The sequence below is a fragment of the Orbicella faveolata genome, unplaced genomic scaffold (genome assembly GCF_042242905.1).
Source record: "Orbicella faveolata isolate gen_17 unplaced genomic scaffold, um_ofav_v1 contig_47, whole genome shotgun sequence".
NCBI classification, from domain to species: Eukaryota; Metazoa; Cnidaria; class Anthozoa; order Scleractinia; family Merulinidae; genus Orbicella; species Orbicella faveolata.
This window is the reverse complement of record NW_028301577.1, coordinates 9,856,269-9,871,365: the sequence shown is the minus strand read 5'-3', so window position 1 is coordinate 9,871,365 and position 15,097 is coordinate 9,856,269. Positions and strand designations below refer to the sequence as shown.

At 38.4% G+C, this 15,097-nt stretch overlaps 2 protein-coding genes across 2 annotated transcripts in view; one reads left to right on the top strand and one right to left on the bottom strand.

Annotated features, from left to right (window-relative positions):
* The window catches only part of LOC149097048 (uncharacterized), a 347,996-nt gene that overhangs the window by 125,814 nt on the left and 207,085 nt on the right, over window positions 1-15,097 (top strand). The gene's annotated exons all lie outside the window — the stretch shown is intronic.
* On the bottom strand, window positions 50-13,458 carry LOC110048466 (vacuole membrane protein 1-like). Its single transcript, XM_089279740.1, has 14 exons — window positions 13,148-13,458; window positions 12,967-13,031; window positions 9,859-9,920; window positions 9,437-9,638; window positions 9,237-9,327; window positions 6,808-6,918; window positions 5,929-6,008; window positions 5,392-5,482; window positions 4,472-4,523; window positions 3,967-4,130; window positions 2,824-2,940; window positions 2,045-2,106; window positions 1,587-1,695; window positions 50-1,191 (listed from the first exon to the last, which is right to left on the bottom strand). The coding sequence occupies exons 1-14, from the start codon at window positions 13,301-13,303 to the stop codon at window positions 1,039-1,041; spliced, it is 1,515 nt and encodes a 504-aa protein (XP_089135866.1). The 5' UTR covers window positions 13,304-13,458; the 3' UTR covers window positions 50-1,038.

Here is a 15,097-nt window from a genome sequence, read left to right as displayed (position 1 = left end):
CCCCACTAGGGAGGGGACAGGTTTGTTTTAATAAATAGTGCATACAAAGTTAGTAATCAAATGAAGTAATCCTATTTTTATTGGTTGATAGTCAGCTCGGAGTATAATTGTTGATTTTGTTCGACGGTACTTCTGAGACAAGGACACTAGAAGTGCGTGCGACTTAGAAATTAGAATGATAATTAAAAACGAATTCTACTACAACATGGTCGAGAATATTACAAGAAAATAAGCTACATTAGGACTCCGTCCACACTAACGCGAGGAAAAACACACAGCAATATACACAACCAACCAACGCACGTATGTAGGGGTCTTTGGCGGGAAAAAGGAGAGACCCTGGAAACTCACAGGGGAGGAGTAGATAACGGGAGATTCCAAGTAAAGCGAGAAACGCAAACGCGCCGCAATTAATGCACTGTATGAATCACGGTTTCCTTCACGAGTGTGTCACACTTCGCTGTTTACCTCTGAAATCTCGTATACAATGTAATAGGTTTTCGATCTGTTTGATCATCCGAGATGATCAAACAGATCAAAAACGTTAAGACTTATAATTTTAACAGCTTTTTACCTTGACGTTTTATATTTACTTTTACCGGCGAAACGTATATAATGTAATAGGATTATCTAACTAGCCCAGAGAAAAGGTTTTCTTTTTAAATATAGCCGTTGTATAAACTTGTCCTGTTTTTCTGTCGTTTGTTTCTTTTCACAGCGATGCAGAGCACTCTAGAAAAGCTCTACTACAGTGTACATTTGCTTTCCACCAACGACAAATCCACTCTATATCAAAGCCCGATCACGGGCGAAATTGCCCCTGCAACGTTTCCAACGTTTGTTCAAAGCCGCGTGTACCTCAGTAGTCCAAGATGAAATCTTGTATAAATGCGGTCCAGACCTTTCCGATTTCGCTTGTGTCCTCACTGCCTATTAACTCGAAATATTTACCCGCAGGGTGCAATATTGAAATTATCCAGTGCAAATTACCAGTCAGTACAGACTAAGAGCTTCCGATAGAAAATTGTTGGGTCAAAGTTATTCGCCCTTGCCAGGCTTATGCGACTCTCTCTTTCTCTCGTCCAGACGTTTAGCGTAGGCCTGGGCCATAGAGTTGATGATTGACAGCAGGAAGTAGATGATCATGGCGATCACAAGCTTCTCAAATATCCAGGCGAGAATATTTGGTTCCTGTAAAAGAGGAAAGAAAGAAACGAATTACAGGATCAGTCACGCAATTCCTAAGCTTAAAATGTTAAATGCTATCTTGCTAAAGCTTATCTTAATTTTAGTAGTGTGAAGCGAATACAGCGTTGAATAAGGGAGAGTCCAGTCAATCAGGTCATGTGTCTCCAAAGCCAATTTTACTTCGTGCCCAGGCCCCTCCGGATATGAGGGAAGGCGGCTCTGGGGACGAGAATGATAAAAGTATCTTGCCCAAGAAAACAACACAATGTTCCCGCCAGGGCTGGAACCCAGACCGCTCGATCCGGAGTCCCGTGCGATAACCATGAGTCCACTACAGCTTCCAAAATTACCCTTAACAGTCTGGCGTTTCAGGTGAATTCGTCATAGCCTCCACTTACCGAGGTAGTAGTGGCGCCTTGTCCTGGTTTCCGATGCAATTTCTCCTTTTGCTTTTCCAATGCTATCTTAAAAGGTTTCTGAATATAGGGACCAACGGTTGGGATGTCCCTACAAGAGAGAAGTAAAATAAGTACTGAAAAAGAAAGTAAACGAAAAACGTATTTCGATCAACACCGCTGTAGCTCCCCCGCTTATAAGCGCCCCCGTCCCCGGATATACATGTAAACTCCTATGTTTATAAGCCCATCCAAAACCCCTTACGAAGTTGTGTAAGCCCAGGGCATATAAACGGCAGTTTATGGTATTGTACTGAAATGAGAAAAGTTAACCGAAAAAAAAAGCTAGTACAACTTATGTTTTGAAAAAGTACTGACTAACAGTTAAATACGACTCTGTCAGTCGCCCCTTCAACAAACATTACAAGTACAAGAAAAAAAAACCCAGTGGTATAACTCACCCAACATAAGATAAAACTGCCTCTACATAATGCTTGCTAAATGCTAGGATAACAAATGTTTTCTGAAAAAAAAAAAGGTCATACGTCAAACACAATAACAAAAACTAAACCAGTATCATAAATAGCACGCCTTCCCATTTTATTTAAGGAACTTCCAAAACTTTAATAACAGAAAGCAAGGCAGTTAAATAATGAAAAAATGCCATTTCCGAGGACACTCAGGCTCACTGTGTTCACAAAATCAAGTAGGAAATAAACTACATGTATCCAGCATCAAAGTAAACAAGTAATTCAGACATTACGATTTACATGTAGTGGTACATTAATTGCAAAAAATTTCGGACGATTTCAATTTCGAACAAAAAAAGTGTCCAAAAATAAAACCGTCCGAAATTTTTTAGGGTCCCAAATATTTACAGTACATTATAAAATTTTAAAGTAGCTCCAAAGCTCTTAGTTTCCTTTATAGCGCGAACTCTAGTCGGGACATTGCTTGAGATATGTAACGGCTTGATAGAATTATGTGCTATTTTCTCGTCAGGCTATCGTAAAACCTTGAGGGTTCAGTAAAACTATCATTTTCACAGATGTTGTTCAAGTGTAATTCGTGTTTTGTAGGCGTAAATTTGCTTTTAGCTATGTTTCATCACAGTGTCCAAAAATTTTGTCCCAAATTTGTCCGAAACGAGATAAGCGTCCGAAAATTAACCGTCTAAAATAAAACGCCCGAAATTTTAACGACCGAAAATTTTAAGTAATGAAAGTACAGTTCCTTCTACCTGGAGATGCATCTTTATAACAGCCTTGCCGATGAGTGTCGCTCCAAAAAACGTCCAGAAAGGAACAAGGCAATGGCCACAGGTGATACCAGCTAAATCAAACAGAGGGTTTGGAACCTGTGAAAGGAGGAAATAATTCTAAGGCTCAATTCTTGATCAGTTCAAGAACACTCCGAACAGTAAACAACTTAGAAACAAGACAAACATTTTACAGAAACTGACTGGATGTTCAACTGAAAACATGAAAAGAAACAGAAACAGACTCTGCTGTGTTATTTAAAACACTATTATCGGGCAGGATGGAAGTCAAAGTAAGGTGAAATTAAAGGACTACAAAATTATGCGACTGCTGTGAGGTCATGATGTACAAGAACCTTGGGATTGCGATTTGGTGTCCATATCATGGTTCAAGTTTCAACAAGGCAGTAGTCTATCCCAGGCGTTCGGTTCCTTGGGGCGCAGCGCAAAAAAACAGCGCGCCCCAACTAACTGAACGCCTGGAAGAGGCTAACAAGGCAGGGGTTATGTTACGATTAAATTTTTACTTCCTCTTGCTGTCAACTCCAGGTGCTAAAGACTGCTGTGGTGCATTTTGCATGAAAGTCTATTCTCATTGCATACCGCCTCTTTACACTGGCAGTTTTGTTTCCAGTTTTTGATTTTGTTCAGAACACTGGGTGTTTGGTCACTGTTGACTGAAAATGCACAGGTTTTTGGGACAATAATGAAGAGACGGGAACAAGAGGTGGAAAAACGTGTAATCTGCAGTTCCAGAAAATATCCATATCTCCCCCAAGGAGGAGACTTTTTCTAAGAGTCCCCCCCATCACACCCCTCTGAAATTCCAATAAATCTTCACACATTTCTTTAAATTTTTTTGGTTTTTCAGAACTCCCATCACCCCGCACACCGTTGAAATTCCAATTCTTTCTGTGGGGGGAGTAAGGATATTTTCTGGAACAGTGCAATGTATGTCAATTATATTTCACAGGTCTCTGATTTTGAATATTATTTTGAATTTTGACCAGTCATATCATACATAACTGGCATTTACATGTAGTTGAGTATCAGTTGATACAATCACATGGTTCATGGTACTACTGAGTGACACAAAATACAATCATGTCAACTAATTTTACTCACCGAGGCACACACAAGTATGCCAAAGAATCCTACTCGCTCTACTAACTCAAGAACCATTTTCTTAAGTCTAGTCCATAAACTCTGATCGGCGAGAGAGGTTAGCCTCTCCAATTCTTCAACTTCTTCAAGCTCCTCATCATCTGGGTCAGTTCCAGACAATCGTGCTGAAGAAAATACATGATTGTAGAAATCAATATGAAGATTCTTGAAGTGGAATTTTCATTAGATTGGAAGTGATGGTAACTTCGCTGTCAGTGATTACTTGTCTGCCTGAGTAGCTTGTGTTGTTAGAATTTGTTATACAGGGGTTGGGGTGGGGGTGGGGAATGGGGGGGGAGGGGCACACCTTAACGTTGATGGCTAAACATGCCAACTGGTGGAAACGTTGGCACTGAAGGATTGAAGAAGCTGAAATTTGTCAATCACAAATTTTTCATCACACATTTTTTGATGTACACTGCACATGTATTTTTTTAAATGTATATTAGACATTGTCACTTGTTACCTGCTCTTGCCATGAAATAAGGAGGGAGTTCTCCAATGGCTGTGCCTGCACCCTAAATGGACAATGTTATAGCACTGTAATAATAATAATAATAACAATAATAATAATAATAATAATAATAATAATAATAAACGAATCTTTAGACAGGATTAACCCATCAGTACTATAAAGTACTGTTATCAAAGGGGTCCTGTAAGATTTAAAAATTTAAAAATTTTAAAAAGGTAAAAAGTTAAAAAGGCAAAACTAGTACATTGGGAAACATATAAAAACTCACGATTAAAAATTACAAATAAAAATGTTCGTTGCCTTTTGCCTAAATAAAACCCTAGAGTTCAGAGTTCTTATATGTCCGCCGGTAAACTGTTAAAAATTGAAGCCCCTAAAAACGAAAAACTCCGACGGCCAAACTCCAAGTTCATTTTCGGCAGTTCGATCGAGGAAAATCTATTTCTTGTGTTGACATTGTGACTTACCCTTGTAAAATAGTTCTTAAAAGGCGTGCATACATTTCCAATTAGACAATCAAAAACATACAGACAGACTTTTTTTTTCAAATAACTGTCAACTGATGCATGCATGAAGTGCATTGAAAACAATTCAATCAACTGCACAATAACTTTGCTGGAAACTTTACAAAATGTGTTAAATAAAAGCCTTGTTAGTATTCATCAATTGATACAGGATTTGAAAGTACAATGAAGCAGTTTGTCCAACTGCTTATTCAGTATATAAATTGTGCTGCTTAGGTTGGACAGAGTTTGTTGAGAAAGCACTGACCCTTGTTTCGTAAGTATGGAAATTGAACAACTTCTAAAAAATTGTTTTTAGCAGCATTTTTGTCAAAACATCAATTTCAAAAAGCTTGTTTCAAACTTTGCCATGATTGATTATATTTTCAATAATTATTGATGACTTACCCACATAAAAGCCTCTATCCTAACTTTACTCATAATCGTCAACATGTTTACCGGTACTGTGGAGGTGTGATCATCATCAGGACACTGGATACTGGGGGGCAACAATTTCACATGAGTGCATACTAATACCATCCAAATCTTTGTGCCTTTAGATCCTTAGTACAGTGGGACGCCACCTTACAGCCACCCTGCTAATACCGCCACCTCACTATATGGTCATATTATTCTGCCTGAACAAAAGTTCAGTTAGTCACTTTCTTATTTAAAGGGCCCCTTTTTAATATGGGCACCCCAATAATAGCGTATTTCTACTGTCCCTGGATGGGATTCTAAATGTAGTCCACTGCAGGGTTACATCTCAGCATTAAGTTCACCAGTACACCCATATACACCTGGGTGGAAAGAGGCACTGTGAGAGTAGAAGGTCTTGCCCAAGAACGTAACCCAATGTCCCCAGCCAAGGTTCAAACCCAGACAGCTTGATCTGGAGGTGAGTGCACTAACCATGAGGTCTCCACAGAAAGATTATAAACTTACTCATCAGGGTAAGGTGGTTCAGGGAAGTCCAAACTGTCACATTCCCAAGCAGCTAGAGTCACAGATGCAATGTGAGGTCCCTGGAAAGGTAATTATAACAATGACTAAACAAAGAACCAGAAACAATGTCACTTTTACAAGTTGACTATTAATTATTTTGATCACCACAATTTCAGCTGCAGGAAGAAAATATTAGTATGAATTCTAAATGTAGATGGCAAAAATATGTCCAGACCAAGCCAGGAGGCCTACCATAATGACCTGCATGTTGTATACCTGACTGTCTGTCCATCTGAACACATTTTTACAGGTAGATTACAAAGTTGCCACACCTACATAATTATACAATCATGTACATGTAGATTAAGTTTCATAGCAACAAAAAACAAGATAATGTTCTAAGAAACCACACAGCAGTAATGGCAAGACATGTTCTTGATGTGTCTCCCTCCATCGTCATGAGTTGCTTACATGTAAGTTTAATTTGAACATGGTACAGTTTATAATCTTCATATAAAGTTTGACAAAGAGAAGTTAATATGTAAATTATGAGCAGCAAGACAATACCAAAAATGCAAAATAATGGAAGCCAAATAACTGAAAATAAATATTAACAATGCTCAGTGGATATGCAGGGCTGTCAATGAGGGTTGTAACCTGTAACACCTGCTATGGTTGAGTGTATTTGACAGGCCCTTGATGCTATGGGTGAACTGGACAATAGTTGATTCAATTCACTAAAAATGTAACAAGTTTGTTACGGGTGTGAAGATCATACATGTATTGGGCTACTGTTGACTCAAAACTTACTGACAGCCCTGAATATGTGTACATATGTACAGTGCTAATGAATATAATTTAAAATTAGCAAGCACTTACCAAATACAGAAGAAAGGTATGGAGTCCAGTGCCAAGTCCAACAGATGAGAGAATCCCAAGGCCAACCCAGTATGCCCACCAAAACAACACAGATTTCAGCTGGCTGAGGGACTGCAAACAATTTATGTACAGTGCTAAGTCCAAGTTAATGTGAAAGTGTTAACATAAGCCCCCTGTAAATTAACCATAATCCTTATGGATCATTTTCAAGTAACATTATTTTGCAAGTATTAAAACTGTACCATCCTCAACCCCTACATTTTGGTTCTCAAAGATATGGCAGATACATGTATCTTAAGTCATAACAACATTGCACAGTTCAACCCTGCTATTTTGAAATCTCAGGGGAGATGAAAAATAGTCCTTTGAAATTGCGGGAGCTCGAAATAGCCAATAGTAAATGACTGAAGGGCAAATCCAAGAGAAACAATATTGAGTTCAAAATACAAATAACAGGGAATTTCATTAATCGAATTTGAATAAGTAGAGTCTAACAGCTAACTGGATTACAGGATTGAAAATCAGAACTCATTCTCACCCAGGTGACTCTTTCCAATTTTACATGAGAAAAAATTGGACAGTTTCTGGTCACTCCCTTGCCCAGAAGGAAAGTACTGGGTGCTTTCCATTTGATGAAACAGTCTCATTTGAATTTCTGCAAATTTCCAGTAGTAAATTATTTTTCTGGCATTTTTGGAAAAGAGAACAGTTTTGCAAGGTATGTGTGTAAACCCAAATTTTGGACCAGGAATTTCCATTCCATTTGATTCTCCTCTCAAAATTTCCAGTTGAATGGTCCATGTTTCAGAAATTTGACAATTTGTCAAGGAAATTTCTAGACCATTTGCACCAGTTTTGAAAGTTTCAGATTTTATGGTTGAATGGGAAGCCTCCGAATCCATTGTCTGCTTTTCAGGTGTTATCAGTCAGACGCTCTTACTAGTACTGTAGATCTATGTAGTCCACAATGATCATCACAGCACTTAATGATCAGTGTACATCATACATGTACTAGTGCTGCAACGATACACCGATGCTTTGGTGAATCAAGATATTTTTTGTCACAATAGGAATATTGATATTATGACAAGATATCACAATATCATGATATTGTGATTCTTCATGAACAAAAAATTCAACATTCAGAAATGACTAACTCTTACAACTCCTTACCCAAGTCCAAGTCATTTCCGAGCTATTTATTAAAAAAAGGGACCTGGGAAAGGGAAAAAAGTTCCATCTTTGCTTTGTATTGCTTTGCGTGCTTCTGGTCACGTACACTGTATCTTTCAAGATGGTGGCACAAAAGCATGCACAGTTCCAATAAGTTGTCAGCTGACACAGTCTTGTGCACCCATGGTTTGTCCGTTCTTCGCAGCTGTCAGTTGCATGTAATGATATATCGTATCATGTATCGTGGTGTGGCACTTGTATCGAGATATGTATTGTATCATGAGAAATTGTATTGTTGCAACCCTAGCATGTACCAGTAATAAAAACTACTAATGAGCCGACTGAAAAGAGCAACAATTTTCTGGCTTGCCCTTCAAGCAAGTAAATGTTGGTCAGAATCCACTAACCAGGGCTTCTGATAATTTGCACGGTCGTGGAGCCATGAATTTCATGTAAATCTGCGAATTATCCCACAAAGTTCACAAAAACACGCAAAATAACGCAAAATTCACTAGAAATCGTACCAAATACATCGATGTTGCTACAACATATTTGAAACTTATCTTGGCTAGACAACGAGTAGTCCCTCTTTTGCTTAGACTGTTGTGCATGACGCAAAAGAAAACAGTGGGAAAAAAATGACCACGCAAAATCCTGGGGGCGAGGAGTATGCGCTGCTTGCCTCCAGGATTTCGCGTGGCCATTTTTTTCTTGCAGTTTTCTTTCGTGTCACGCACGATGGACTAAAGCAAAAGAGGGACTACTCGTAGTCTATATCTTGGCTGTTGTGGCTGTTTACTTGCCATAAACTTGCAAATTTATTGTGAAACTTTGTCACTGCAATGAGTGAACAACCAAAAACTACCAGGTACTCTTGGATTAAAACTGAAAATTCATGAAATCGGCCATTTTTTAGCAATCGCTTTTCAGCGAAATTTGCCTCAAAAATCTCTGTGAATTTCCTGCAAAATTGGCAGTTTTTTCCACGAATTTGTCTCTGAAGATCCCGCAACATTTAACTTTTTTCCGTGACCTATCAGAAGCCCTGACTAACACAAAGGGAAAATCCTCTAGTAGCCCTGGGCTATTGAACACAACTTTCTTTGCATGCATAAGTGCAGGTAGCAAAAAAACAATTCACTCAAGGATCAGCCTGAAAGTAAAATATGTACATTATTTTCCATTTAGTTAAATACACTACATAAATTATCAAGGTTCAATGCCAATGACACCTTGTACACTGTAAATGGAATTACCTCTTGATGTGCTCCCTCCAAGTTATAAGCAAGAGTGGTTAATATTGAGATCAGCAGTAGAGATGTCACAGTCTTCTTATGTTTCAATATTCTGAAAATTACAAACAATTCAAACAATACAAATCCCAAACCGGGTTAATTCCATCTCCATAAAAAAGCAAAGGCAAGAAACATATTTTGCCCGAATGAGCATCATTTACCTTTCTTTATAATCATGTAAAAGAATTCCCATTTCAAAAGAAAAGTATGTCAAGGTTACAATGGGACGTCGCCAAAGGACTATTCCATGTCTTTTTTTCTGGTCAAGTTTTCTCTGTTTCCGCATCTCTTCATCGGACGTCAAAACATCACTGATTCCATCAGAAGGTGCAGTTTGATTGTTCATCACATGATCACTTTCAACTGTTGGAGAAAAACACATTGTACAACAAAAGGACAAAGGATTATATAAATATATAAAAGTCTAATGCAAGGAAAGGCTAAAAAAAGATTTAAAAGTCTACAGAGTTGTAAAATGTACACGTATGGTACATGTAAGTCACTTGTTTTCTCAAAGCTAAGAAAGTGAATGTTGGAGTGTTTACAAGTGACTGCATGACCTAACTTATGTTTGCATAGTTACCTTGTTTCATTGGGTCTCTGTATCTTGCTTCCCCAGTCTTCACAGAGGATTTTTGCTGCAAACTGCAAATAAATTAAAAAGAAGTAAAATTAACAACAATTCTAAGGCTGCATTTGATTGCCCTTACTCCACAATGAAGATGCCATAAAATTTCATTTAATATAAACCTCGGCTGGGCTTAATTACAGCTGTACACTGTACGTTGTATACAGCTTCCTACGGGTGTCAAGCCTTTTCAATAAGCCATGTTCGATATATCAATATTCTAGCATGGATCCAAGGCTTTCGGGTCAAATTTGCAATTTTTTTAAAGTTTCTTTTGTCTCACAATTCCCAAACGAGACTTGGATACATACAAAAAAAAAAAAAAAAAAAACCAGCAAATAAAGAAGTTTGTCCTAAAAGCCTAGGAGCCATGTTAGAATAAATTTTTCATCACTGGAGTTAGAGTTAGGTTTCGATTCGGAAGACTCTGAAATAAACTTTGATTGAGCACATTCCATAACTGTGAACTCACTGCTTAGGGCTTTGAGAGCAATTTGCAATATTTCAAGGGATGGAAGGGAAGACTTCTTTATGGACAAGCTGCTTGTATATATTTAGGAATGGAAATGCGAATTGGAGGAGCAGGCAAACAAAAAGCAGGAAAGAAAACTCAAGGACTCCTTTGCGTCAGTTGGATGGTAATTTTGTCACCTACAAACAAAAGATTCCCATGCGTGCCTATAGATCATTTACATTTGTCCTTAGCGAGAATGTATTTCATCAAGGTATGGTTGTTCTATTAAATCCAGTTTGTGTTTTACTTTCTGGAATGCTTCATGTTTATAAGAGAGACACAAGTGTTGCAGTTTTTGAGACTTAATGACCTCCGCATGTAGGTGCTCTTGTAGCCTCTTCTTTGAGTGGCTCTTTATTCTAAACTTTGATCCTTTTGCAGAAGTGAGCTTCTATTTAACGTTTGGTCCATCAACTCAATGGATTTAAAGCTTGTTTTGATGGATTGGTCATGTGCTGCGCATGCCACCAGCAGCACTACCAAGAGTTGCTCTCAGGTGGACCCCTGATGGCTGTAGAAAGAGAGGCAGACCAAAAGAAACATGGAGGAGGACAGTGAAGAAAGAGATGAAGGAGAACAGCTGGACATGGGGTCACCTGGAACGACAAACACCCGACAGAAGCCAATGGCGCACTTTGGCCGAGGCCTTATGTGTTTCAAAACACGAAGAGGATTAAGTAAGTAAGTTAAGTTGATTCAGTTCTATTTAAGAATTGGCCTGGCCCATACTTTGACTGTGTTTACAGAGAGTTTAACCAAAACAATGGCTTTGATCAATTGAAAATCGTAGAATTGTTTGGACCTGTATTTTTGAAGCTGCAGGAAGCAAGGCGGAAGGAAACATTTCATACAATTACCGATTTCACATTGTCACACGTTTTAAGTCATAACTCCACATAACCACTGGAATAAAATAGTTTTGACAAGAAAGTGTGTTAAAAGTTAAAGTAAACACTCCAAACACTTAGCCGTCTGCATTGCATGTCACTGCTGTTTGTTCCCGATTGATCATAATTCTGAAGATACACACAAAGGAAACATACAGCAATTTATTTAAACTTGCTTTAAACAAATAGATAGAACAGTAACTTGTCAAATTACCTTCCTATATGACTAAGTCCCTAAATGTGGTACAATTTCAAAGGAAGGACTGATAAGATGAGTGTGAATGAAATTGACAACATACTTTTATTGTGAATACAATCGCTAATCTTTGACTCTTATCTACAAGTAAATTGAAAGAGAAATAAGTGCATGTGGGTTGGCGGCGTACAGCTGCGACCTATTTACGTATCATTCAGTATATCGGTTGCAATGCTTCTTGACTGATGATCACACAACTTTGCAGCTATGTTATAAATACTATGGGATTGAACAATATAGGTTGTCGATAGCATTTCTACAAATTGCTGGTTGAATTTAAACAGAAACTTTTTAAAATAGTGTTTGGAAGTCCGTGGAACAAATTCCAGTGAGAGTTCTTAAATGGTTCTCACAGACTCAGTTTGCTTGTTTCGGTTTAACAAACTCAACCTATCGTTTACGTCTTTATTGTACCATTGACAGATCATCACCAGTAAATTGTACACTATATCTTTCTTTAAATCTGGGATATTGCTGTAACAGCCAATAGCACTTCTGGAACTCATAATTTCTGTGCACTTTTCAAACGTGTATTACACCATCCTGAAGGAAAGGAGACGACGTGAGATATTCAATCTTCCGGTGTAGATGTCACAATAGCCGCTGGACCCATTCTCCTCAAACTTGGTTGTGAAACAAAATGGCAGCGTTTTGAAGCTATTTTCGAGATTTTGTCAAAGCACAGAAAATCGAAGATTTAACCGAATTAATTTTTTTTTTTTTCGCAGAAATATGAAAAGACACATAGAAATAGGGTAAGGGTTTCTAGAAATGTGCTGCACACCCCATCAAAATTTTAAAACTTATCCTACCCCCCTGGGGGAACTGATTTCTGATCGGATAGGAGTATCCTTGCCTTTACAGCTCCATGTGCACTTGACATATGCCCTGGCATATGCAATTTACGATTCGAACAAAAGCTCACAACACAAGACGATCTTTCGTCCAGTAAAGGAAGGGTAATCAACTTATACCGCTGCTTCATAGGAAGTTTCAACACAATAAAAACTGTAAACTTAGACACGTGGCAGTCACGAACCTCATGACTCACCACAGTATACGATGTATAACTACAGTACTTGCATTGCTTTAACAGTAACTTCACCGATTTTCGAGTTTTGATAAAAATTGATAATCACGAAATGAAACAAATCTATTCAATGTAAGTTAAAATTCCCTTTTTAATACAAATAACCAAGCAATCTCTGATTTCGACATCGAAAAAAATCTCACTGTAAGCTTAATTTCCCTATCATAAGGTTCACTAAAGTTTGAACACGTAAGCACAACTTATGAAATCGAACTGTCTCGCTTGACATGCATATATGAAAGTTACCTTGCAGACCAAACGTAAAATCACATAGATAAGACAGCCCTAAATGACGAAGAGAACTACAATTCCTTACCTATTGGTTGATTCTTCGGGCATTTCGTTGGGAGATCCTAAATCTGAATGCTCCAACCGAGCAACCTACAGCGGAAGCGGAACGAATTATTTTGAATATCTTAAGTTAAATGAGGCTATAATGGCGACCAGTTCTAAAGATGACAAGTAGAAATAACTAAAAGCCGTATAACTCAAGTTACCAATTCTTTCTTCAAGCCTGTCGTAGAAAAACCTCGTCTCCTCAATTCTTGTCGTAATTTTACTACAGTCCACGAGTTGAAATTTGCCGGAACTTCGGAATCTTTCGCCGAGCTTCGTTCGAGCCGTCGTGGCCTTCGCCGACGGCGATCGGCCATAGATCACGCGGAAATATGAAAGGTCTTTATTGCCGTGTGTTGACAAATCTCTCAGTCTGAGTAAAATAACGGAAATATAGGTGTCAAAATGGTGCGCTGGACAAAAGAAAAGTGCAGGAAAATGCAATGGCTGCCGATTGCAATGGGAATTACCGCTGAAACAAAAAGCCCTACTGTCTACTTCCGGTCAAATACCTTCCGCTGATCGAAGAGCCTGAGGACCTTCAATGTAAATTGACTTCCGGTTTGACTTTGAGTTCCGCTTGAGATGCTCATCTTCTTAGGAAAACAAGCTCATTATGATTTATTCACACCCTGTAATTTATAGTTAAAGAAAAAAAAGAAGAAGAAAGAAGGCGTAACGCATTCTCAGCTTACTCAGTGCATGCATATTGAATGCACTACCTTTGACAATTCCGTCAGTTTATCAAAAGATAAAGATACTGGTAAACCGGGGGAGAGGGGGAGGGGGCGGGGATGGACTCCCATATAAAAAGAATTGGGGTGCTCGTCGTACCTTTTAGGGGTTAAAAAGCGGTTTTGGTACCTCTCAGGGTGCTCAGCTTCAAAAGGCCCATAACGTGAGCTTTGCGGTACCCTTTAGGGTATTCACCCTCATTTTCTCTTGGCCGAATAAAATATGACAGGAGAAAATATGTTGCTTTAGAATTCGTACTTCCTAAGGGTGAAAAAACTTTCAAGCCACGCCCACAAAACAAGATCTTGGCACCTCTGAGGTTTTCTCCAATATTTTGGACAACCTCCCCCGTCCTTCTTATATGGGAATGCCGCCCAGTGGAAACTGATAGGCTCTTACCGATAATGCTCGTAAAAAAAGCATTAAATGCTTAAAGCAGTCCTTGTTTTTTGCCGAAAAAGTGATAAAATAATGCTATTTTTAATTTTTTTAAAAAGTGCTCGTGGGTTACATAAAAATGCTCACTTTCTTCCGATTTTTTTAAACATAGAATATTACATTTTTCAACAACACAATGTAACGATCAATGTTTTTTTTTTTTTCCCATTAGTCCATTCTGGCTGACTTCCATTGTTCCTCGATGACAACGTGGATGACGCCATCTTGGAACGAGTGTGATGGACTGGGTTTCTAGAAGGCAACCGCTGACCTATCAAACCTATTCCCCAGGCCTCCTCGGCTCCTTTGACTAAAATGAGGGCAAAATGCATCTGGGAGGCTTTGGACGCCATAAATAAAGTCAGATTGTGCTTTTTAACACAAAATTATACAAATAATCAGTCGGAAATCCAAAATAATGCTAGCAGTGCTTTTTGGGATAAAATGTGAAAAAAAAAATGCTCGCGAAGCCAAATAATGCTAAAAAAAAAGTGCTAGCACTATCGGTAAGAGCCAGAAACTGACAGACGGTTTACAGCTGCTAACAAACTTAAATATACTTTGCTTAAAGGCTCGAAGAAATGTTTAGCACAATTGAATTTCGTTATTTCATGTTGTTGTTGTTGTTGTTGTTGTTTTTTTGAAAACAAAAACACCTCTAATAAAACACGCTAAAAGCCGTACTTCTACACAAAACTAGTGTGAGTTGTTGACGTGATGGGGTGCGCAAAAAGTTGCATTTTCATCGTGTAAATGAATGAATTATTTTTCTTTCTTTTTCTTGCAGTGTTGTCTTGGTAAAGGACGTAGGAAAACAAGTTTCAGTGCTCCAATTGAGATATCACATGTGAAATTAAGGTCTTGGAGAATTCGCAAAAGGTGTTGAAAAACTGGCCAACGTCATTTTTCTGCCTGTTTTCTAAAACTATGACTCGTGT